The 25,000-nt window shown below is 34.3% G+C and overlaps 2 protein-coding genes across 5 annotated transcripts; both read left to right on the forward strand.

Moving 5' to 3' along the window:
- Positions 1–5,326: 5,326 nt before the first annotated feature.
- Positions 5,327–8,559, forward strand: LOC127252120 (transcription initiation factor TFIID subunit 14b). 2 transcript variants are annotated; one of them, XM_051276163.1, is made up of 6 exons: positions 5,327–5,531; positions 5,706–5,794; positions 6,697–6,918; positions 7,017–7,201; positions 7,314–7,435; positions 8,268–8,559. In XM_051276163.1, the coding sequence occupies exons 1-6, from the start codon at positions 5,439–5,441 to the stop codon at positions 8,373–8,375; spliced, it is 819 nt and encodes a 272-aa protein (XP_051132120.1). In that variant the 5' UTR covers positions 5,327–5,438; the 3' UTR covers positions 8,376–8,559. The 2 variants fall into 2 exon arrangements, with proteins under 2 accessions (XP_051132120.1, XP_051132127.1); XM_051276170.1 differs by having other exon boundaries at positions 5,481–5,531; positions 6,720–6,918.
- Positions 8,560–17,558: 8,999 nt separating this feature from the next.
- LOC127256256 (probable ribosome-binding factor A, chloroplastic) lies at positions 17,559–21,863 on the forward strand. 3 transcript variants are annotated; one of them, XR_007839821.1, is made up of 4 exons: positions 17,559–17,971; positions 18,198–18,371; positions 19,060–19,277; positions 21,623–21,863. XR_007839821.1 is itself a non-coding variant. In XM_051282160.1 (3 exons), exons 1-3 carry the CDS (start codon positions 17,621–17,623, stop codon positions 19,210–19,212), a joined length of 678 nt encoding a protein of 225 aa, XP_051138117.1. In that variant the 5' UTR covers positions 17,560–17,620; the 3' UTR covers positions 19,213–19,547. The 3 variants fall into 3 exon arrangements, 1 of the variants encoding a protein (XP_051138117.1); XR_007839822.1 differs by lacking the exon at positions 21,623–21,863 and adding an exon at positions 19,589–20,166; XM_051282160.1 differs by lacking the exon at positions 21,623–21,863 and having other exon boundaries at positions 17,560–17,971; positions 19,060–19,547.
- The last annotated feature ends 3,137 nt before the right edge of the window (positions 21,864–25,000 follow it).

The following is a 25,000-nucleotide window of genomic DNA, read 5'->3' on the forward strand; positions in this document are numbered from 1 at the left end:
GACAGAGAATTTGCAGCAATTCGGGACTAGAGGAGTTGAATATTTAGAAGGTAATGATTCTCTTCGGCAATAAATTTTTGAACTTACAAAAGTTGTTCATCAATTGGTTGCAGGGAACAAGCACCATGTGAGAGCGTCTGGTATTTGCACAAGCTCGGAACATGTAACCGATGCATGCCCTACCCTACACGAGGAAAGTCATGCCGATATGAATGTAGCCAGTTTATTCCACCGAAGCACCCACCATATGACCCTTATTCAAACATCTATAATCCAGGATGAAAGGATCATCTGAATCTCAGGTATGAGAATCCACAACATCAAGGGTTCCGACCGCAAGCACCCTTGCAACAATTCTTTCAGCCACCACCATATCCCCCAACCAATCTATTATAATATTGAAAGCAATGATGAAAACCATGACTGCCAATACAATTCAATTCCAACAAGATACAAAAGCTAGCATTCAAAGTCTTTAATCCTGCACGGAGCAAATGGCGGCGGATCTTCGTTATGTCAAGAAAAAAGAGACAGGGAAATGGTCATCACAATCGGAAAAAATCTAAAAACATGTTAGTGTTGTGACATTACGAATTGGAATGACGGTAGGAGTTCTGAAACCTATTACCCCAAAGGACAAGGACGAAAGCACCACCGAGAAGGAGATCAAAAAAGAGGACGCGATGAAAAATAAGGTAATGTATGATATTATTGTTAAATCAAATATTAATCTTGCTTATTTTCCTTGTAGGTTGGAAAATCCAAAGAAACTGAAATGAGGGATGGAGAAATTTGGAGGGTATTTTTTGTGGACCATGTGGTCATTACTCTTCATCTGACTCGACGACCAAAGAGAGATCCAACGGATATGAGCTGGATAGTCAATCAGTCCTAGGAAAACTTCAGCAGTTGTCTTAGTCTCAAAAGAGGCAGATAACATTGGCGCCATGCAGCAAGGCTAGTAAACAAGCAGAGCACAGAGTTAGTTTTTGATGCGCTAACTATACCCGCTGCCCATATAGAAACATTGCCTAACAACCTTCGGCAACACCTGAATGAATCAGGGACTGGGTGTGTAACTGAATCAGCCCCGAAGCTGGTAAGTCGTACTGAGACGATATCTAAAATCTCCGGCATCACTTAAACAATTAGAAAGAGAGAAGGTCGAAGCAGCAAGGTACACTGCTTACTGTCCATGCTGAAACAGTCCCTAATGACCTTCCGTCGCTCCTGAATGATCAAATATAGTTTAAATTGAACCATCAAGCAGAGGCGAGCACCTCCTGTGCTGTTTCGATCAAGGATGAAGGGAAAACACCTATGGTCGTATCCAACTCGAAGATACCCGAATAAGAGCCCAAAATTGATGTCCTTGAAGAAGATAATATATCTGAAGCCATCTTGAATATTATAGCTTCTTATCACGACCTCGATCAAACTCTTCAATTCCAATGCGATTTTACGGTCAACATGGTCAATGTCTTGCTTGTAGAATTTGTTGCTCCTCAAAATAGCCAAAGTCATTGCGGAGCAATATTATGGTGGAAGACGATAGCCCTGTCCTCCCAAAAGTTCTGCCCAGCCGACAGAAAATGAGGTGCGTTGTTTAAGGTCTTTCTTCTTTACTATTGCTTTTGATGGGCATCGGATCAGCAAGATTTATGTTGATGGGGTGCACCAATTAATATAATGATGCTCTCGACTTTGCGTAAAATTAGAAAAATCACGACAATTTGATTCTTATTTGAATATAAACTACAACTTTTACCGATAATGCGCATAAAGTTGCTAGCATCGTTGTTGCCGAGGTGACAGTCGAATCAAGGAAGGATTCAATGGTTTTCTTTGTTATCGAATGGCCCCTACCTACTCGAAAATACTCGGGTGTGATTGGATACGCACTTCTCAGTCCGTACCATCTACATTGCATCAATGCGTAATATTTTGGAATGGAGGCTGTATCGAAGTTGCTGAAAAATAATCCGATCCGTTAATGGAAATGCTCACATTAGAGGTAATTTATTACTCTCCAGAGGTTTTTTCCCTCTTGATGATGTTGTAAGGGGCTGAGTTATGACAAAAATACAACTTAATATCGAGAGGATTTGAAATTCATTCAAAGGCCGTCCTACGGCTAGAAAATGAGTTATTTTCCGATGAAGTCGACTCATGAATCGGGTCACCCACCTCTCCCCAGGAATGAGGCAGGCGCCCACGGCCTTAGGGAGGCCCAATATCCTCACCGAGGCCTACTGAATTGGAAGATGATGAGCCGTTTCCGAGCCTCATTTGGAAAATCGTTCCTACATTCGAAGCGTAAGACCCACTTGATGAAATCAATTTAAGAACCAAGGCAAGTCCGAAAGGCGCCCAGATCAGCTCCCTGGTGGATATCGCTTACAGAGATCGTCTTATCGAGTTAATCAAGGAGTTTCGGTATTGTTTTGCTTGAGATTATGATGAAATGCCGGACTAGCTCGGAATCTCGTTGAATATCGGTTACCAAAAAAACCTAATTACTGGCCGCACAAGCAGGCCCCAAGGATGTTTAATCTAGATATTCTCCCGAAGATTAAGGATAAAATAGAGATTGTTTCATACTCACTTGTCACTATCCCGAATGAATTTCCAAGTCGTTTCTGTGATGAAGAATAGTGGGAAGTTGCGTTTGTGTATCGATTTTCAAGACCTAAAGGCAAGTATGCAATACCGATAGTCAAAATGCTTATCAACTATACATTGGGACACGAGTTCTTATCATTTATGGACGGTTATTCGGGTTATAATCAAATTTATTTAGTCGCAAAAGATGCGCATAAGACAACCTTCAACTGCCCTAGAGCAATTTGAATCTTTGAATGGATCGTAATGTGGTTTAGTTTGAAAAATGGAGAAGCAACTTACAATTTGATCGGCACATCTACAGAGATTTATATCGACAATGTGGTTATCAAATCCCAGAGCTTTGAAAACCATTTATTGCACCTCCGATAGTCCTTGATTCGTAAGAGGTAGCCCCGCCAAGTGCACATTTGGCATCCAAGCTGGGTAGTTTCTTGGTTTCCTTGTCCATCACCGCAAAATTGAGGTCGACACGTATAAGGTGAAAATAGTAACAGCTTGGGGGCAGCTGCACACAGCAAGCAGCTCACCCGTAAATAGCTACTCACCCATATGGAGCGGGGGGATGCTGGGACTAGCTTGCACATGGATAATAGTTCATCCACAATAAATAAGGAGTGCACCCTCGAGAATGACGAGCTGTCCAAAGTTAGTCTCGACTTAAAACGAGCTCTTTGCATGAAGGCGATTTCATAGTAGGTATGGTGGATCTCTAACCACAGGTTCCATGCCCTCTGAGCATAGCATTAAGTTGTTTTTCGATGCAACCTCAATGCAAAGAGGCCAATCGATCCATGGCCCACTCTTAAAATTCAACGCGCTACCTGATCAAGAAGTAATAACACATCGCTGCATGCGTTGTGAATTACCGAAGCCTTGCGTCGCTTTCTCGCACATTTTATTTCTTTGGCACAACTTCAATCATCAATGGGGATGGATCGTGCTGCTCGACTTCAATGCGATGTGCAACTTTATTTAAGGGCGAAGAATTCGGTCTAAGTCATCTTGAATTTTCACCAAAAGCATCAATTAGTTTAGAAGTTTTGCATTTTTGCCTCATCGCTATTTTTATGGTGGATATTTTGTTATGTCAAAATATGATTTGTGATCAATGTACTGAGCCCGTGAACATAGCCAAACAGCCCACACAAGCAACGCCACCGATGGCCTAATGCACGGCCCAGACGAAAACGTGGATCTGTTGAAATAAAGAGAAATTTTAGGGATGATAAAATAAAATAACTTAATTTTTAATAAGGGAGGATCAACTTCTGTACCGCTTCTTCTTCTCTAGAATTGACCATATATCATACAATTTCAATAAATATTCTTTTTTCATGCTTTTATTTACTTTCTTGGTTTTTTTATTTACTTTCTTTTTTTTTTTTTTTTTTTACTTTTTGCTTTCTCTTTTGTTTCGTTTCTTTTATTATATTTTCCAATCATGATTTTTTTTTTTTTTCTTGAAGAAATCGAAGAATTCATTCGAGTTTGAGTAGACTCTTCAATAAATTGTTCGAAAGTATTTTCAAGGACAACCGTGCTCTTATATTAAATTTATAAATTATAAAGTAACATAGTTTTACATATTGAAACTATCCGTATTTATTATTAAAATATAATATTTTAAATTTTATATAATCCCAACGATTGTCACTATTTCCATTTTTGTATGTCCCGTAATAATTCATACCTTTCTGTTTTTAGTTAAATCAACTTAATTAACTACCTAACACATAGGACCACTCAAAACCCTTTTATTTCTATATTTCTCATTAAAAAAATAAATATTTTTATCTATATTTAAAACTACACATCTTTTATAAAATTAATTTATGTTAATTATAAATAAACAATTTTTTTTATTTACTTGTATTATAGAAAATGTTATTCTCTACCCTATTAAATATATTTTTAATTGCTATATAATTTTTAAATATCTAAACATCTATTTTGATTTTTTAATCATATATATTAAATTTATTTTAAAACTATAAATATTATTAATTATATAAAAAATAATATTATAACTAATTATTATTAACTAATTAAATATTCTTATTTTAAATACCGTGTCCTTAATCAAATGGTTCAATTTCGATGGGATCGGAGGGAGTATGTCGAAGTAGTTTTTATAATATTAATTAAAAATTATATCAATAAAAAATTTTAGAATAACCACAAGGTAAATATAAAATATTATTTAAAATATACTCACTTTGTTTCACCTACTATGTTGACAATAACGTTTGTGTTTGTATAACATTTCTATATATTTTTATTTTTTTGAAAAATGATTATAAATTTTAGTTTTATTTTAAATTTTTTATTTTTTAATTTATTTAACTAATAAATTATTTTAATTTTAATTTATATTATAAAATAATTATTTTTACTAATATATTTTTAATTATATTCGTAAAAAAGATGAATCGAGCACGGATGAAGTATTTAATAAAAATATCTTTAAATTAAAAAATAAATAAACAAGTCAGCAAAATCGGAACCCAGCCTAAACACTGTCGGACAAAACTCAAAAAGGGGCATATGTGAGAACTCCAATTGGACTTGGCAACGGTAATGTCGGTCATAATCTCCTGCGACGCAGGTGTATATACAATAACCCCTTCATGATTCGACACGTGTACCCCACCCCATTTGATTGGTCAAGCTAATCCATACTATAGACATCTCCACAGCAGATTCCTCTCCTTTCTCCTAGCTCGAATAGCACAGCACGGTAAAGGCCCCAATCTGAAACCCTAATTTTTTTCCGATCGATTTTGATTTTGCTTCCGAAGCTCTTCAATCGCAGAATGCCTCAGAAAAACGGCGCCGAACAACAGGATAATTCGGCGAAATTGCAGCGCTCGAAAACGATTAAATTAGCGGATGATAATGAGAAGAAGGTGCGAGTTCCTTCGTTTTTTTGTTTTTTATTTTCCCAATTTCAAAACATTATTGGAATCACCGCATTGTACCAATTGCAGCCAAATGATTTGAATCTTACTGAGAGAAGTAGTTTTTTTTTTTTTTTTTTTCGCTTTTTTTAATTTTTTCTTGTGTTGTTTCTGATTCTCTAGAGTTTGGTTAAGAAGATTAAGGATTCAGAGATCTGCGTTCCTATTGTGTATGGTAACGTCGCATTTTGGCTTGGAAAGAAGGCGAGCGAGTAAGTTGAATCTTCTCCATTTTTTGATGAAGCACATTTAGCGTAATTAGTACATAAGCTGTTTGATGAAATTCCTGTTCTAAATTGCCTACGTTTTTTTATGATTCTGTTCTTTTAATTTTGAATATTATTAAATAGAAATTCTATAATATATAATTTCATTTGATATGAAGTATATGAAATAATTTGCACATGATTGATTTCAGGTTGTATAGAGTAAGATATACTGAGCAATAAGCATGAATAAATTTTTGTTCCGATAGGTTACTCCGGCAAACATGAGGATTAGTGTTTGAATTTTGACTAGAAAGTAGTAACCGAATTGTTGCGAATTGGTATGTTTATGTGAGGAGAGTATGTTAGATTTGTGTAAGTTGTGTTTGGATGATTGTCGGGTTTGTTTGGATACGTTTTGGAAGTGTTACGGAATTTCAGAGAGTTTTGGAAATAGTACAAATTCGAAATAAAAAATAGGTATTTGATATTATGTAAATAGTATGGAATGTGATGCTTAACATAGAAAATAAAGTTTTGAGGTAATATTTCAAATGAAAATTAAGATTGAAATGTAATATTTATAAAACAGAATTGGAAACATATATAAATAGAGCCATGTTTGAATATGTTTTGGAAGTGTTTTGGAAATCAGAGAGTTTTGGAAATAGTACAAAATTTTTAATAAAAAAATAGGTATTTGATATAAGTAAACAGGTATTGGATGTGATATATTGTGTAGAGAAGAAGTTTTTGATGTAATATTTCAAATGAGAAATAGGCATTAATGTAATATTTTAAAATATAATTGAAAACGTACAATAACAGAGCCAAGTGTGCTTTGAATTATCATTTGTTTCAAATGAAATTTCCAAGCATGGTGTTTGTTTTCGGCTTACCTTGATCAGGCATCAATCACACAAATGGACAGTTTATGTCCGTGGTGCAACGAACGAGGACTTGGGAGTGGTGATAAGGCGTGCAGTTTTCCAACTTCATTCGAGTTTTAACAACCCGACAAGGATAATCGACAGTGCACCATTCGAGCTATCAGAAGCTGGATGGGGTGAATTCGAAATTGCCATTACCCTTTATTTTCACAATGATGTTAGTGACAAGCCGTTGCACCTGTGAGTTTGTGTACCTCTCTACACATGTATATATATATATATGTATGTATATATGCACATCTAATATAGTATCTTCTACGTGTAATAAATGGGTATAGATATCACCATTTGAAGCTATATCCTGAAGATGATTCTGGTCCACTCTCCACTAAGAAGCCTGTTGTTGTGGAATCTTACGATGAAATTGTTTTCTCAGAGCCTCCCGATGCTTTCTTCGCTCGGGTGCAAAATCATCGTGCGGTTGTTGTGCCTAGACTACCTCCAGATATTGCATTGCCTCCCGGTGCGCTATTTTCCATTCTTGTGCTTAAATTCAAGAAAATGTTATTTACTTGCATGCGTTTTTCACTGTCTAATTTAACTAATTGTATTTTTTATCGTAAACATTATTGCAGCACCTAGTGAGGATGTTGACAGCAAAACCAGAGGCAACACCAAGGACCATCCCCTGACCCAATGGTTTACCAATTTCTCTGAAGCGGACGAACTATTGAAACTTGCAGCAGCTCGACAGCAGGTGAATATGCATATATGTGTATTGTAATTGACGGTTGTGATGTTATATTCTATGTTATGTTGTTGTTTCACTTGAAATTAATGTTAAAAGACAGTACCCAAGCATGTTCTTTTTATATTTTGAGATAAAATAGTTGTTATATATGATCTTTTATATGAAAATTTAGTGTTGGATGTAATGTTTGAAGAAAAATTGTGAGATTGAATTGTAGAAAAAAAATAAAAAAATAAAAAAAGAGAAGTTAAAACAAACCTGATGTCTCACTAGTTCAATGATAGTTTATGGTAAGCAACTTGAAAATATTTTAGCACTAATTTTGTGTCGATTTGCTCCTCATACATTCATGGGGAATTTTCTTTTGATGTTTATTTTTTTATTTTTTATTTAGGTGAAATAGGTGTTAGATTGGTAGTTTGTATGAAAAATGGGTGTTGGATATTATATATATGTATATTTGAAGGAAAATTGTGAAATTGTCTAGTAAAAAAAAAAACTCTTGAGAGAACAAACCTGATGTCTCACTAGTTCTATGATAGTTTATAGCTAAGGTGAACTTGAACATTACCATGCACTAATTTCGTGTTGATTTATTCCACCGACGTTGAGAATCTCTTCCTAAAGCAGCTTCCATAGCCGATCTTCATACGTTAGGGAAGTGAATTTTTTTTTATCCCGTTTTTATCTCCTTTAAGTGTTTTATATATAAATGTAAATTGTATAAAAGAAAGTTACCAATCTATGAAATCAAAGGAAGTGAACCACACAATATTTGTATCCTCTTCCTCGTCTTTCAGCATGGTTGTACATACTGATGCTTTTCTAAAAACGGCAGGTACAAGCGCATATTGCGCGACTAAGGAGGCAATTGAGTTTGATGGAGGGACAGCAGCAGCAGCAGCAACAACAACAACAACAACCGAAGCCAACTTCTGACGTGTAATCGTCACACATCTATCTCATACAGGTTAAGTTTTACCATTCCGATATTTTGACAGTTATATCCTTTATTTGTTGTTACATGTAATTTGTGGGTTTTTTTTTTTTTTTTTTTTTTTTCTTCTTGTCTTCATTTATTGGTCTTTTTAAAGTGAATTTTTGAGGAGAGGAAGATTTTGTGCTGATCCCATTTGAAGCTCCATGTTGTAAGTTTTTGTCAGGTTAGAAAGAAGTAACAGGAAGTAGAAAATGTTATGCATAATCTCATGAACTATTAATGAATTTTACAGCAAAATGCATTATATTTGGAGTTTTTACTGTGTCTGTAATGTGTGCTTTGAGAAAGATCGGGGTGTGTTTTTACTGGTTTTTTTTTTTTTTTTTTTTTTTTTTTTTTTTTTTTTTTGTTTAAGGGGATTTGGCTGTTTTTTTTTTTTTTTTTTTAGTTAGGAAATACTTAAAGTGTTTTCGAAGTTTATTTGTTACAAGATTAAATTTGATATATTCATTTATTAAATTATAAACACTTTTGAGTAATAGAGAGTTTTCTAGCTTGCGTTCTTATGGGCGTGTTTAGACGAATATTTGGGATTGAATAATAAAAATATTGAACTAAATGGATATTGACATTTTGTGCCGAAGAAGTATGTGAGCATGTAATAATAATTGTGGCATTTATTGTAAAAAAAATATTGAATTTAAGATCATAATTAAATGTGATATTTTAATTTTGTCGAAATTAGTAATTTGATAAAATTTAAGGGGCGGACCAAAAAGAAAAATAAAAATAAATTTGGTAAGCTAAGTGAATATTATGGGTGTGTTCACTTTGTATTTTTTTTTTGTGAATATATTTTTTTTTATGTCAAATATGAAATGGCATCAATAATATAAAAAAATATTAATATTTTGTATGAAATTTTTAATTTTTTTGTGTGAATAAAATATATATTATATACATTAAATATATATATTGTATGTAAAGAAAAAAAAAATTATGGAGAATCCTACCATAAAAATTAAATTAGGTGAACAAATCTTTTATCAATACACGACCAATTTGTTCATGCATCATTATAGTTTTGTCATGTTGTTCTCTTAGCATTTTAAATTAAAATTAACATTATTTATAGTTCTCAATAAAAATATACTAAAATTTCTTTTCAATAAATATTACAATAAAATATTATTTAAACAAAAATTCAAATCAACACAACATTTTAAATTAATTTCAAATTATTTTAATTAATTATATTTTTATTCATTGTATATCATATTAAGTATGCTCTTTTTTATATCCACACAATCACATATCTAATGGGAATTTCTCCCGAGACCCTCAAGTTAGAGATGTCTCACCACTTGATTTACGAGAGTTTGACATATGTGATAGAAGAAAAAATAATTTTACCTTTGTTTTGACAAATCCATTGATATGGAATCTATGAATAAGGAAAGACTATATTTACTAAAAATACAAGGATATGAAGAGCACTGATTTAGCCTAATATAAAGGCACTAATTGTGTCTAATACCCCCGCAAGCGAAGCATGGGATTAGAGAGGACGCGAAGCTTGGATTTGAAAAATTCAAACAACGGATGCGGTAGGCTTTTAGTGAAGATGTCGGCAAGCTGATCAGTAGAAGGAATAAATTGAGTTCTCAGACGACTAGCCTCAACAAGTTCTCTAACAAAATGAAAGTTAATATCAATATGCTTTGCACGCTTGTGGGAGATGGGATTTTGAATAAGAAAGAGGGCACTCTTGTTGTCACATAGGAGAGCCGGTGGCGCTGAAGGTAGAGAATGAAGTTCACGAAGAATATTGCATACCCAAATAAGTTCAGTAGATGTGTTGGCCAAAGCGCGGTACTCGGACTCACAGCTTGACCGAGACATAGTTGGTTGTTTCTTCGCACTCCAAGAGATAAGATTTGGTCTCAGAAAAAACAACATAGCCATAAGTGGAATGCCTAGTGTCCAAACAACGTGCCTAATCAGCATCGGAGTACCCAAGAAGAGTTGACTGGCCTAGAGAAAAGGATAAACCATAACCAAGAGTACCTTTCACGTATCTGAGGATGCGTTTCATTGCTTGAAAATGTTCAATAGTGGGACGTTGTTGGAATTGACTCACAGTATCGACGGAGTAAGAAATATCTGGGCGAGTAATCGTCAAATACTGCAACGCACCAACAAGGGAGCGATAGAGAGTAGGATCTGGAAAATCAACACCTGTAGAAGTGAAGGAAGCTCCTGGCGCCAGAGGTGTAGAGATAGGCTTTGAGTCTAGCAAATCAGTGTGAATAAGAATGTCTCTAGAGTATTTAGATTGCCTGAGAAATAATCCTGAAGAAGGGTAGGTGACCTTCAAACCGAGAAAATAGCCGAGGCGACCAAGATCTTTAATTGAAAATTATGTACTTAAACGAGTCATTAGAGCACGAAGCGAGGAAGAATTGTTACCGGTAATAATGATATCATCAACATAGATGAGTAGATAGATAAAAACCTCTTGGCGTCGAAAAATGAAAAGAGAAGTGTCAGCTTTACTGCATGAAGCCAAGATAAAGGAGAAAAGTGCGAAACCGTTGATACCAAGCTAGAGGAGCTTGCCAAAGGCCATACAATGCCTTTCGAAGACGGCAAATGTGAGTAGGATGAAGACGATCGACATAACCAGGGGGTTGCTCCATATAGACCGGCTTATCAAGAAACCATTTAGAAAAGCATTTTTTACATTGAGCTAGTGTAATGGCCAGGAACGCATAACAACGAGAGATAGAATGCGAATGGTGGATGCCTTCACCACAGGACTGAATGTGTAGGTGAAATCAAAATCAGGAACTTGGTTGAAACCCTGAGCGACAAGATGAGCTTTGTGGCGATCCACTGAACCATCGGCAATAAATTTAGTGCGATAAACCGGTTTTGAACCAACAATATTTGTATTTGAGGGCCGGGGAACTAAGTCCCATGTTTTATTGCGACGGAGAGCGTCCATTTCTTCTTCCATAGCTTGAATCCATTTTGGGTGTTTTAGAGCAGTCTTAATGCCTTTGGGTTCGGTAATAGTAATGAGAGAAGAATATAGAGGATTGAACTCAGTAAAAGCAATATCGGCATGGTAGCGAGGTTTGAAAATACCCGACTGAGCACGAGTTCGCATCGGATGAATGCGCATGAGAGCAAGTGGTGGCAAGGGATTGACATCTTGTTGGGGTGACTGTGGATTCACATCTTGTTGGGGTAGCGGTAGAGGATTAAATTTTGAATCGGTAGGAAAAAACACATCATTATGGTGGATAACATATGACAGTGGTGTAGAGTTGTTGGTTGACATAAGAGGTGCGTTGATAAAATCAGAATAGGGTACTTGAGAAGGGCATGAGTCAGATGCATCAAGGAACTTCGAAAAAGTGAGGTATGAAATAAGCTTAGAGGGGCTGGAACGAGCGAACGGGAAATTGTCTTTATCAAATCGAGCATGCCGAGTGATATACATGCGGCCAGAAGATGTGTCGAGACAGCGAAAGCCCTTATGAATGGTGTTGTACCCCAGAAAAACACATGGCACACTTCGAGGTTCAAACTTAGTCTTAGTGTAATCCCGTAAACACGGGTATACTCGGCACCCAAATATATGAAAGCAGTCATAGGCAAGAGTCCGACCAAAGAGTATATCAAATAAGGACTTATTTGAAAGGACCCCCAATAGGTAATCGATTTATGATGTACACCGCTATACTGAAAGCATCAACCCAATAGGAGAAAGGGATTGAGGAATGAAAAAGCAAGGCAAGACCCATCTCGGTGATGTGACGATGTTTTCGCTCTGCTCTACCATTTTGTGCTGGAATATATGGACAAGACATAAGATGTCGAATGCCACATGATAAGAAGTGTTGTCGCAAACGGGTATTCATGAATTCAGTACCCACATTACTTTGAAATTGCTTTATTTTTCTAGAGAACTGATTTTCAACAAATTTTTGAAACATCAGAAATACGTCCACAAAATCTGACTTTGCATGGAATGAATAAAACCAACAGAAGCGACTGTGATCATCTATAAAAATAGCATAATAGAGAAAACTAGCAGTGTCGACAACCGGTGCTGGACCCTATAAATCACAATGAATTAAGTCCAAAATACCATCAGCATGTTAATCATTTACAGTGAATGGTAAACGAGAACTCTTAGCTAATTGGCATGTCTGGCAGAGTGATGATAAAGAAAATAAAGTAGTAAAAGACAATAATCCAAGTTTGTGTAATAGGGAAATAACTATAGGAGCAACATGCCCAAACCTAGAGTGCCACAACTCAAAAGAAGCTCGTAAACCTTTATTCTTGATCACTGCAGTAAGTGCATGATTCGGAGAGTCCATCAAGTAAAGCCCCCGATCACGAGTCCCTCTTGCGAGTATTTGTCCGGTATCCCAAGTCTGAATATAAAATTTTGAATCAGTAAAGACCACTTGGATGGGATAATCACGAGTCAGTTGACTCACAGACAGTAAATTCTTGGATAGACCAGGCACAACAAGAACATTCCGTAAAGTAATACCATGCGAAAGAAAAAGAGAACCGGTGTGAGATATGAATAAATTCGCACCATTACCGACGGTCACATGATCATAACCAGAGTAGGATGAAACACTGTCAAGATGAGAGATATTTGTAGACATATGAGCCGATGCACCTGTATCTAAGTACCAATCTGACGGAGTGACATACGAGATTTTACAGTCGGCAACAAAGGCTTCAGCAAGGTTTGCCGTATTGGTTGGACGACAAGAGCGATCGTAGGTACGTTCGAAGCGTTTTGGGAAATCAAACACATTATGGTCCATTTCTCGACAGAAAAAACACCATGGCGTGAAATTGCGACAACCCCGATATAGGAAGAATTGTTGGTACTACTGCGGCCTCTATGGAAGGGAAAGCGGCGACTGGGATTGCCCCCGAAGCCTCAGCCACGAACACGCAGTGAAAGCAACCTGTGAAGGAATCGGAGAGTGATTAGTGGTCGCAAGAGATTTTTGAAATAACTTATTACTTAGCGCCCTGGTAAAGAAAGTTGTAGAATCTGGCAGAGGATCTTGCGACATCTGTGCGGCCGTGAAATTGGAGAACTCAGGACCGAGACCTCTAAGAAGCCAATGGGTGACTGTCAGGTGTCGCTGACCTGGCGGACACGTAACCTCCGGCGAGCCACGCGGGCGTCTCCGGCGCCTGAGGACTAAAACAACGAAAATTTTTCACTTATGGGACTAGTTTGCGACATGCTCCACTTACGAGACTAAAATGATAAGGGGTTCCAGTTACGGGACTAAAAATATAGTTTACCCATTTTTTATAATTAATTATATTTTTATTCATTGTATATCATATTTAATACCATTTTTTTTTTATATATCCACACAATCATGTACCTAATGAAAATTTCACCTACAATTTAACCCTTAAGTGAGAGATGTCTCACCACATGATTTACAAGAGTTTGACATATATTTAAGTACGATTGTATAACATAGTTTGGTGTGTCTTTTTGTGATTCACTCCTTTTATTTTTATATTATCTATACAGTTCTCTATACGTCATATAAATTTTCTTTCTTCAAACAACATACAAAACAAACAAACCCGTTGTATTCGGTCTATGTCATTTGTAGTGCAACAATTCACATTGAAAAATTTTAATCTTATTTGAATGACTAAAATTTATTAAAAGATTTTAATGGATTAAATTTGCTTAATGTAATATACAATGGGATAAAAATAATTGTGTGTAAATAGATTTTTAAAAAAATTACGAAAATGTTGAGAAATGACGAAATTATATATTAAATATATATCGAAATTATGTTGCTCAGTCAACAAGACGAATGTAAGGTGTGTTTTCCTCGGGATATTTCTTTGGGAGAAAATCTCCCAAACTTACTGTTGCTCTCCTATAGCGGGCAAAATGAGCGCGAGACTAGGACTACGGGGACAACCTTATGCACGCCTAGGGTGTAGGTGTTGATTATTTCACTTCTCTCTCCCCCATTATTAATTTTTCTTCTCCTACCCCTCTACATCTTCCACAAACCAATTCATCACCGTGCACACGGTGCTGTATTTTTTTTTGTTTTCTTGTATAGTGGAAACAGCCCGGTTACACCCACCGAGCTCGGCCATGTAGACTTTTATGTGGTCGACCTGATTCGTTGTTATGGGGAGTGCACAACTTCAAGCACACGTGCACGGTCGTGCGTAAATACATACATTGTCCTGTACGCGTCATTATTCTTAGATTATATTTATCGCGGGTGACCTGCATGGTTGTGCACACTAGCAGTTTTTTTCTGTCCTGCTTTCATTTCACCAGACCATACGGGTGCACTGTCATGTACATCTGTGCGCATTACGTTCTTAGGTTGAATGGCCGTGCACGGAGAGCGTTAATTTACTTTTCTTCTACCAATACATTTGCACAATATGTTAACTTTGAATCACACAAATCACAATAGTAAACGGAATTCCGTTACAATTGTATTGTATGCGTTCAAGCTCGCAAACTAATTTCCGTTACAATAAATTTAACTTTGAATAACACAAATCACGCCACCGGATGGCCTACGCGTATGACATATTTTTTTCCATTGACGCTTATTAACTTTTTGTATTCGGCATCTTCTTTCACGTCAGTTACATCTTTCTTTATTATATATCAAACGTAATTTGCAAAAATATTTTTTCCACTTGTTCATAACTGTAGGCTACTACAAGGATTAATTTTTTTTTTTTTTTTTTTTTTTGTTAACGAAGAAGAAGGAAAATTAATAAAGGAAATGCATCACTTTATATTTATTAATTTTTTTATATTTAATATAAATTATTTTAATAAAATCAATAATCTCATCACTTTTATCATTATCTATTACATCACTATCCTACAAAATTTCCCCAAATCCAAACAAAATCTGCTACACCAAAAGAACGGTTTCCAAAACTCTAAAAAAATTCAAATCCAACCCAACATAAAAGAAACAAATCCCTACTTCTTTAGATTACTGAAATTTTTGTTGTTAATTATTAAGGGTATGTTTCTTTACACAAATTTTTCTAAATTTTATTATTTGACCTTTACATTTTCTCGAAAAAAAATATTTTTTTTCTCTCACAAAACATCTCATAAAACATTATTTTAATACCAAAAAAGAAACACACCTACAATGAAAGTATTTTTTAAAATTATAATATTGTGTAAGTGAAATATTTTATATTTATTTTTTACGGTTTAAACATTTAATTAAAAATAATATATTATTAAGAAATATAATTGAAGTTTTTTTTTTTTTTTTTTTTATTGAACATGATATATAATGTGTAAAAGAAAAAAAATAATTGTATATTACTTTCTCTGTTGAATTTGTAAGTTGTTTTTCACGTAAGTATGTCGGTTAAATTATTATGTATATCATAACTAACAATTAATTTTCATTTATTTGAATATTACTCTTATTTCAATATAATAATTTTTCCATCTCAATCAAATGTAACTAATTTTTTTTTTTTTTTGAGTGAGTTAAAAAATAATAATAATTTATTAGTTAATAAAAATATAAAATATTTTTGATATTTTTGTCCTTAATAAAAGAACAAGTTAATATATTTATAAAATTAAAGATGTTTAATATATTTCTATATTGTGAACAAATGAGAATAAGAAAAAGTATAAAAGTAATAGTTTTTATCGTAATTATATTATACATGTATTATCAATTACATATTATACTTTCACCGTCTCACTCCTCTAAAGTATTATTTTAAAATTTTATAATAGATTAAAAAATAATAATATTTTATAAATTAGTTGAAGTACGTAAAAAATTTTCAAATTTTTATCCTCCACTATAATGAAATTATATGTGTAATGTTATATTTATAGTTTAGATAAAAATTAAGAATATTTTAGTATTCATATATAATTATTTTTACTAAAATAAAAAAATAATAATAATAGTACTTTTTAGTGACGAAAATAATAATAAAAAAAATCCTTGGAACAAAAGGAGTATTTTTATAATTAATTTTCAAATATACAAAAATAAGAGTACTATTTTTAATTTCATGTTCAAACAAACTGTTGGCCCAAATACGCAACAATAGCAATGATCAAACAACTCGAACACAAGAACAAATATATTTGCACAAACAGATTCAACCACAGTCAGATTTGCACCGATATATTCAACTATATACAATTCGTGCGACAATCAAACAAGGCATGCACACTCTGCAAGCTCAAAGATAAAACACACGCAACTGATAATCCAGTTTCGTCGCCAATAACCTACATCTTAATTTTCAACCAGAGATGATTCACTAAATTGAGAAGAATTTGAGCTTCATAAGAGGTGTGTCCATCTATCTCAAAAGTCGCTAATCTACCTCATCTAGTTTCCCCATTAGTCATGAACACCCCCTCATACTAAGCTCACTCTTTCATTCTATGCAAATCATTTACAAAGTCTCTAACAAACTATATACCTTCAAGAATCTATAACACAAAATCCATTCACCAGCCACTTTGTTGCTAATCAATTTTATTCCTCCCATATGGAGGAACCTGTCATATCTAATACTCTTTCCGTCCCAAACACTCTGCAATATTTTCTTTTTTATTTGTCTCAAACTCACTGGAACATTTCTAAATTTAAAAATAATTAATAATATTTTTATACATATATTAATATACACTTCACTTTATTTCATCGCATCACTCAAATAAAAAAAAAACAAATAATCATTTCTCTCTCCAATCACATCACTTAATATCCAAATTATCTCAAATTACTATACTTAATACTTTCCACCTAAATTCTCGTGCCAAATACAAATGTTGCACGATGTTTAAAACAAATGGAGTATAAATTTGGAGAAATAATGAAAAATAATTGGTATTTGGATATTCTTTAATTTTGATTTAAAACTCACAAAACCCATCAGTTTGACCACCTACGAACTACCTACAAACATCAACCAAAATCCGACACTTACACAAATAAACACATTCAGACGGGACCGCACAAATAATAAGGGTCCAATGTATAAAATGGGCCTAATCTGAAGCCCAGTAGTTTTAGAATCAAAAAGCATATTCCCCAAACTGCCCTCAGAGGATAATCTGAATCTCCCTCTGCTGCTTTCATCTTTGTCGTCTCGTCAGCTTCATTTCTCTTCTTTCGCTTCCTCTAATGCCGCAACTCATTGCCCATTGTCCCGCTACAGCTTTACCATGTTCCATAGCGCCTTCTTCGCCGTTATCATCGTCTACTGCTCGCCTCGTCTGTCGTCCGCTCCATCGTGTATTTACTATCACCAATGGCCGCGGCAGTATTTGTTCGGGAAATAGAGCAATTATCTGCATGGCAAACCCTAGGAGGGTCAAAATGGTGGCGAAGCAAATTAGGCGAGAGATATCGGATATGCTGCTGACAGATAAGATTTTGCAGTACGCGGTGTTGCCCGAAGCTTCTTTGGGTGCTGATCGATACTTGTCGTCGCTTACCACAATTAGTGACGTTGAAGTCTCTGCTGATTTGCAGGTTTTTGGTTTAATTGATTTTGAAATTTGGTAAATTATGCGGCGATGTGCATAATTTTGGAAATTATTTAGGTTTTTGGTTTGCAATGTTTTCTATTATTGTGATCCTGTTAATAGAGCACAGGAAGAATTGTCCAATTGTTCGATAGTGATTTTGAAGATCTCAGTTCTTTGGCATTGTTCTTCCTCTTTTACACAGAAATTTAACTTGACTTTAGGTTCTGTAGGTTGTTAAGGTGTATGTATCTGTTTTCGGGGATGAAAGGGGGAAAGAAGTTGCTCTGGCAGGATTGAAAGCAAAAGCAAAATATGTACGTAGTGAGCTAGGCAGGCGAATGAAGCTGCGGCTAACTCCTGAGATTCGTTTCCTAGAAGATGAATCCATAGAGCGAGGAAGCAGGGTGAGACTGGAAGTAGTTTCATCATTGATACGCATTATTCGTTTGGATATTTTAGTCTGGATGACAAGTATCTTCAGCTTCTTTCCTGATATTTCTTGATTCATTGCTAGTTGTTTTTCAGGCTGTCATCTATATTCCGTCTTTGTCAAATGAATATCACTATCTTTTGTTTGGTTTTTGTACAATTTACTGTAATTAGGTGTGCGGAATTACAACTTGTGCATCTTGGTGACAAGATTTTTTTTTTTCTGAAAAATTTGGTGTTAATTTTCTCCATACTGCAGAACTTACTTGTTTTTTGGCAAGAGGGATAAATAGATGCAAGGATGTTATGATATACTATATTTTATAGATCCAGATTACTTGTGTACAAAAATAAAGTTGAAATAATAGATAATATAATCGTGTTATTATGTAAACATAGTGTGTACTCTTCATCCGTGTTGGTAGTGGATAGATGTCATTTGCACATGAATATTGATTTCTACACAATTTGAAGAAATTTGTTTTACTCCCCTGATATGTCATCTTATTTTACTTGCCAGATTATTGGGGCATGTTGTTTTTGTTTAAAAAAGTTCATATTCACATAGCTGTTGCATGAGCCATACTGATTCTCTTGGAAAACTCTATGTATTTAACCCATTACAGTCCTATCACTAACCACTAAATACTTCATCTGAATTAGGTAATTGCTATCTTAGATAAAATAAAAGATGGTAATGAGAGGAAAGGCACGGAAGATCAAGATCCTGATTTTGAAGAGCCAGGTGATGGAAATGAAGATGCTGAGTTGGAGAGCGACGACTTTGATGATGAGGGCATCATTTATGTCAAATAACTCATGTTGAATGCAATTGTATCTGTGCATTGCTTCTTTTGGCTGGGGGCTGATTAAAATTCATGGTATGTTGATTCCTCTAAATAACAGTTTATGGTTTTACACTTGCAGCTCTACATGATAGGTAATGTTAAGATTGCCTGTTAGATCTGAATCCAGCTATTTTGTTGTACCTCCTTTAATACACAGCGATACTTGCTCATTGATAACGCAACTAGCAGCATTTGTAGCATCTACATGGGTGATTAGTTAATTGAGCGTGAGTTCTTGAACATGGTCAGATATATATGTATATGAAGGAAATGAAGTTGTACACCCTGAATCACATTTTCACATTTATTTTTTTTTTATACTCTTTTTACTGGTGAATTTCTAGGTTGTACGCAGGAATTTTAAGTCATGAAATTCAAATCAAGAAAATCCTACAAAGTTGAGTGCAAGCAGGAAAAACGAGGAAATCAGGCAATTCGCTCGCAGGCAAGCCAAGAATCAACAATTATATAACTGAAATTAAAGCGATTAAAATGAGCGGAAAAGAAATGGTGAGATGGAGATAGTGTGCGAGCGGTGAGTGCAGCAAGAATGTTGGTGAGCGAGCCAAGAATCAACAATTATAGAATTGAAATTAAAGCGATCAAAATGAGCGGAAGAGAAATGGTAAAGTGGAGATAGTATGCAAACGGTGAGTGCAACGAAAATGTTGGTGAGCAAGGACTAGTGGATGAGTAGTGAGTGGATTACATATATTATGAACAATGTTGAACGGTTGATGAGCGATGTTGATGGCAGGTGAGTGACAATATGTGAGCGGTGTGGAGGATCAGAAAAAGCTTTATGTGATCTGTGCGTTCCTTAATGGCCAAGTTCTTATAGAGGAGATGAGCGAGCGGTGTTAGTGACTAAGTGAAACGTATATTTATAATGTACAATGACAAAAGTAATAAATGTAATCACGCTTGACTATTTAACATAAAATTTTGATTCGCTGGTATTTGACCTTAAGGTTTTACACAAGATTTCAATGACGCTCAGAATTAAAATATTATAAGCACTAGACATTTTTATAACCTAATATACAAACGTGTATGTCCCTTTAATTATCCTATATTCTGTTTCATTAGTGGTTTTACCCTTCTGTGACATCTCTTTAATCGGAATCAATTTCGGAGCAATAGTTAAGCAGGTCGACAAGGCTTCCACATATTTAACTACATTGAACCACCTAAATTTTGTTAATGAATACGGCGCAAATTTAGGTTTAACTAGTCGATTTATCTATATTCTTTCACAACAAATCAGAATTTTGAACTTTAACTTTCAAACACAAATATAGAGATGAAGATGTAAGAAATCTTAAAAAAACAGTGACAAAGCAGTAATTCGAAGTTATAATCTAAGCCAACTAAACACCAAATAAATCAGAATAAAACTTCCACATCTGAGATTCAACTCCGTGGCCAATCTTAACTAGATCATTGAAATTTGGCCCTATTTATAGATTTCAGGATTGGCAGTTAACAGCAGTTGAGAAGCGGTTGAAACCGCTGGACAGTTAGGCAGTTGACAGCAGTTAATCTGTTGGAGAAGTTATACCGGCCATAACTCTTAGGTTACTCGCTTTGCTTGCCTGAGAATGCATGGGTACAGATCTTCCTCAATTGCCTGACATGGCTGGAGGGTATCGGGGCAGCTCAAACGGTGCTATTATCGCTGGCTGGCAATGGAATGGGATGACCGCTTAGAGATGAGCACTTAGCTAATTTTTTGGACTGGTCTAGTCTCGCTTGCTTAGTGGAGAATGTCTGGTCGCTGGCGCTTGCGTAAGCGGTAAGAGCGTCGCTTGCATGGGTAGAAGTGCCTTCGCTTGCCTTTAATACTTAGCTTTTCTGGGCCAAAAAAAATTGTTTATAAACGCTTATTACGTCAATAATCTCAACAAACAGATTATGGATCATGCCAAGCGAAACAAAGTAATAAAGTATGCCATAAATCAAATATTATGATGTTTTCACATAAAGTTTCAAGTAATACACAATTTTGTAAATCGAAAAATATGCTATTATTTGGAGTTATTACTCATTCTTTATACAATTGCTAAACATAACATTAAGACTTATGTTCCCAGTATATATTGCTCATCAGATTTTGTTGTGTTTCCTCGTACTTCGTGCTGTTTCACTGGAACTATATATGTCTAATGCATTTCCATAACTCTGTAACTCAGCTCCCATTGCTTTTTTATTTCCAGAACTTTATTGTCGCTTCACTTGATTCATTTTTCACAAATTTATGAAATTTCTATATAATAATAATAATAATAATAATGTAGTGATAAGATGATGATTGCATATTGCATGTCAGCTTTATTTTCACCAAGGAGCATATTACAATATGCTATTTTCCTTTACAGGTTGGACAATATAGTTGCTGGAGAATATGTACAAGTTTCTTCACCGACTACAGTTGAAGAATTTTCTGGTTTCTTACAATTTCATCTGATTGAATTCAATCCAATGTCAACTCAGAAGAAAAATTGGTTATATGTTCTACATATGAAATCTCTGTGAACCATACAGGAACTAATTTACATGTACAGTGGATCATGTCCCTGTCATGAACCACGCCACTGTAAAATGTGTTAACAAGTAAATAGTATATGCTACTCTTTGAGTTGCATTATTCATTTAATCCATGGAATCTAAATGTCTCCCAAAAAGATTGGACAAATTGAAGTTATTAGGTTGCTAGACTTACAATTAGAGCTACAAAGAGATCAATGACTCCTCTGATCTTGATAATGGGCCGCCGCCATCTTTCTCATGCTTGAATTACTCCAGCAGAGAAGATCTCCAGAAAGAATGAGGTATTTTATTTGAATCTTTGATGCTGTTTGGCTGTTTGGCACGGTATGCTGGATTGTTGTTGAAATGTGCATTTCAATTTGAATATTTCCCCTGCATCAAAATAAATTCGAATAATGTCTGAATTAGCTTGACCAAATTATGTCTGATGATGATAGTTGTGATTGAATTTGAGCACTTAGCAAAGAGGATTATTGTGTGCCTGCATAGGTCATCAAGATGCCTTTGATCATTGATTGATGCTAGAACTGCTGAATATCATATTTGCCAAAATGGATTAGGACAAAAAGCAAAACACATAGGGTTGTTCACATGTAGCTAGAGGCAGGGAGTATGCTTGGTGTACAATGCAGTTCGGAAGATGCCATTTAATTGGAATAAATCATTTGTGGTTAACATGCTCTGTAATTCCAGGTAAGTAAAATGGAGGATACTCTTATCATAATATTGATGTTTGTTGAAATTAAAGTTCATTGCACCATCTCTTTGTTGATTTTTGTATCTTCTTGCACGCTCACATATCATTTTGTATCTCGATGTTTTGCTACAGTTCATACATATTCATCTGTGGAATGAGCTATAGAAATTGCTGGTTAATATGCACTATGGCCATTTTCTTCTTCAAACTCTTAACATTTTTCTCAGCTCAATTAGGGTTTGGAGATTCTACTGACTTCTGCTCTTAACCTACATTTCTTATTATCTTATATTTCCTAATTGGTTTTAAACTTCTCAAAGCCTGTTTGGGCTTTTCTATATTTTCTGTGATCTATCTGCTCAATTTTCTCCGGCAAGAAATTCTCATTAGCTGCATGGCAAAATCTCTGGGCTGAACCTGTTAATGCATTCTTTCATTACTTGGAAAATTGTGATATAGGAAACATGTGAGAAACTTTTGTATCTCTCAAACTTTGTTGGATTTTGTAGTTCCATCTTTATAAGAGAACATTGCTACATTTCTTCGATATGCATAGGTAACACTTAACAGTTTAGGAACTTCTTTTTCTAGTAAAACCGCGCAGACATCTTTAATAGTTTCTTGTCGTATGCTGGAAGTATACTTCCAATCTTGTATTCGTGATTAGTGTTTTATTGTGTTAGTCTTTGGGGGCCCAAATTGAGATTCTTAAACCTTTTGAAGATGAACTGGTGACATTTCTTGATACTGATGGTGATGTTTGGATAATAAAATGACATTCTAGTTTGGCAAAAGAATGCTGCTAGTGTGTGAATGTTGGCACATGCCCAAAATGAAGTGTCTTTACCGATCTTCCTGGTATGTAATAATATTGGACATTTGTTTTGACACTATTTGTTTTTGTTTTGGTCCATGTGTTTGTTATCCAGTTTCTTTTGCCACTCAGCTACGAACGTGGAGCTCACTAGGACACAAACTGTAACATAAGATGTTGATGTCCATCCATGGTTTGTGGACACAATTTCTGCCCGAGTAAAGGTATGTTTTAAAAGTGCATTTCTTGACTCGTTCATTTTCCCCGTATTATTCAACATTTTTGGTTGTGCCGATGTTTTTTTGAGTTGTATTTCCGTTTGTTTGTGTTTGTGTATATATATATAAATATTTACATATGGGGAATTGTTGGAGTTGGGGCTCCCTCAACCAAACATGAAAATAGAACATACGACATATGGGGCTCCCTAAACCAAACATGAAAATAGAACATACGACATATGGGGGCTCCCTAACGTACAGCACATACTCTATTGATTATTAGTATGTGTTGTATGTTATAGTTTATATATTTGCTATGTTAATATACATTGCTGCATTTACTTTGTATGATTAGATTATAATACACGTATTATTTTAATGTACTATATGATCATATGATAAAATAATTTAATGTTTATTTTAATAAATAATTGTACAAGATTATTAATTTTGTCTACAATATCTTTAATTATATAATAAAATTAATATTTCCTCCGTCCCGGATAAATTGTTCATTAGAAGCGAAAATTTAGATAAAATATAATTACTAAGTAATTAAGAAATATATTAGTAAAAATAATTATAGATTAAGATGAAGATAACTAAATAATATATTATAAATTATGAAATTTAAAAATGTGATTAAAATGTATAATTATATTTAAAAAAAAAAAAGAAATAACAAATTATGTGGTTTGTGTTTTTGGGGTATTTTAAAATTTTTACATGCATTGGTTAAAAATACTTTTACCTAGAACTTTTTAATCGGTACATTATATATAATGTGCATGAGTATATGTAAAGATATATTTATTTAAGAGATAGAAATAAGATATAATATGTGAAATTACAATAAAAAAAAAAAAAAATTAAAATATTTGAGATGAAATTTTTTGAAAACTTGTCAACCTGAAATGGATGACAATCAAACACACCTAATCTCACCTATTTAGTTTTTAGGATTTTATATTGTATGGGGTCAATATTAATGGGCCTTTTACCAATTTATATATTTTATCAATATTTGTTAGGGTTTTTAGAATTGAATAGTAGAACCAATACACTCATAAATAAATAAATAAAATTAACAAATTCAAATAGAGAGCAATTATGGAATGATACTTTTTATTACATATTCTTGGAAATGTTGCTCAATGTGTACAATAAAGAATATTAAATGAGAATGTATATATATAAATATACGATGCATAGAATAGATATTATATTTTACAAATGTTGGGTTATAGTAATTGTAGATGATGATTGGTCAAAATAAAGTAGCATTGAGGTATATGGAATATATATAGATAATATAAAGAACATGCTTTGAGAATAGAATATGGTATATTATTGAGATTGTACTTGATTTAATCGGAGAGTTAACCGATGTCGAGTTACAAGATTTGCAAATAATGATTGATCAAGAAGTTTATTACCATGTATGAGTATACCACAGATTTATCCATATTGATTA

This window comes from Andrographis paniculata, unplaced genomic scaffold (assembly GCF_009805555.1).
Source record: "Andrographis paniculata isolate CXL003 unplaced genomic scaffold, ASM980555v1 Contig12END, whole genome shotgun sequence".
Taxonomy (NCBI): Eukaryota; Viridiplantae; Streptophyta; class Magnoliopsida; order Lamiales; family Acanthaceae; genus Andrographis; species Andrographis paniculata.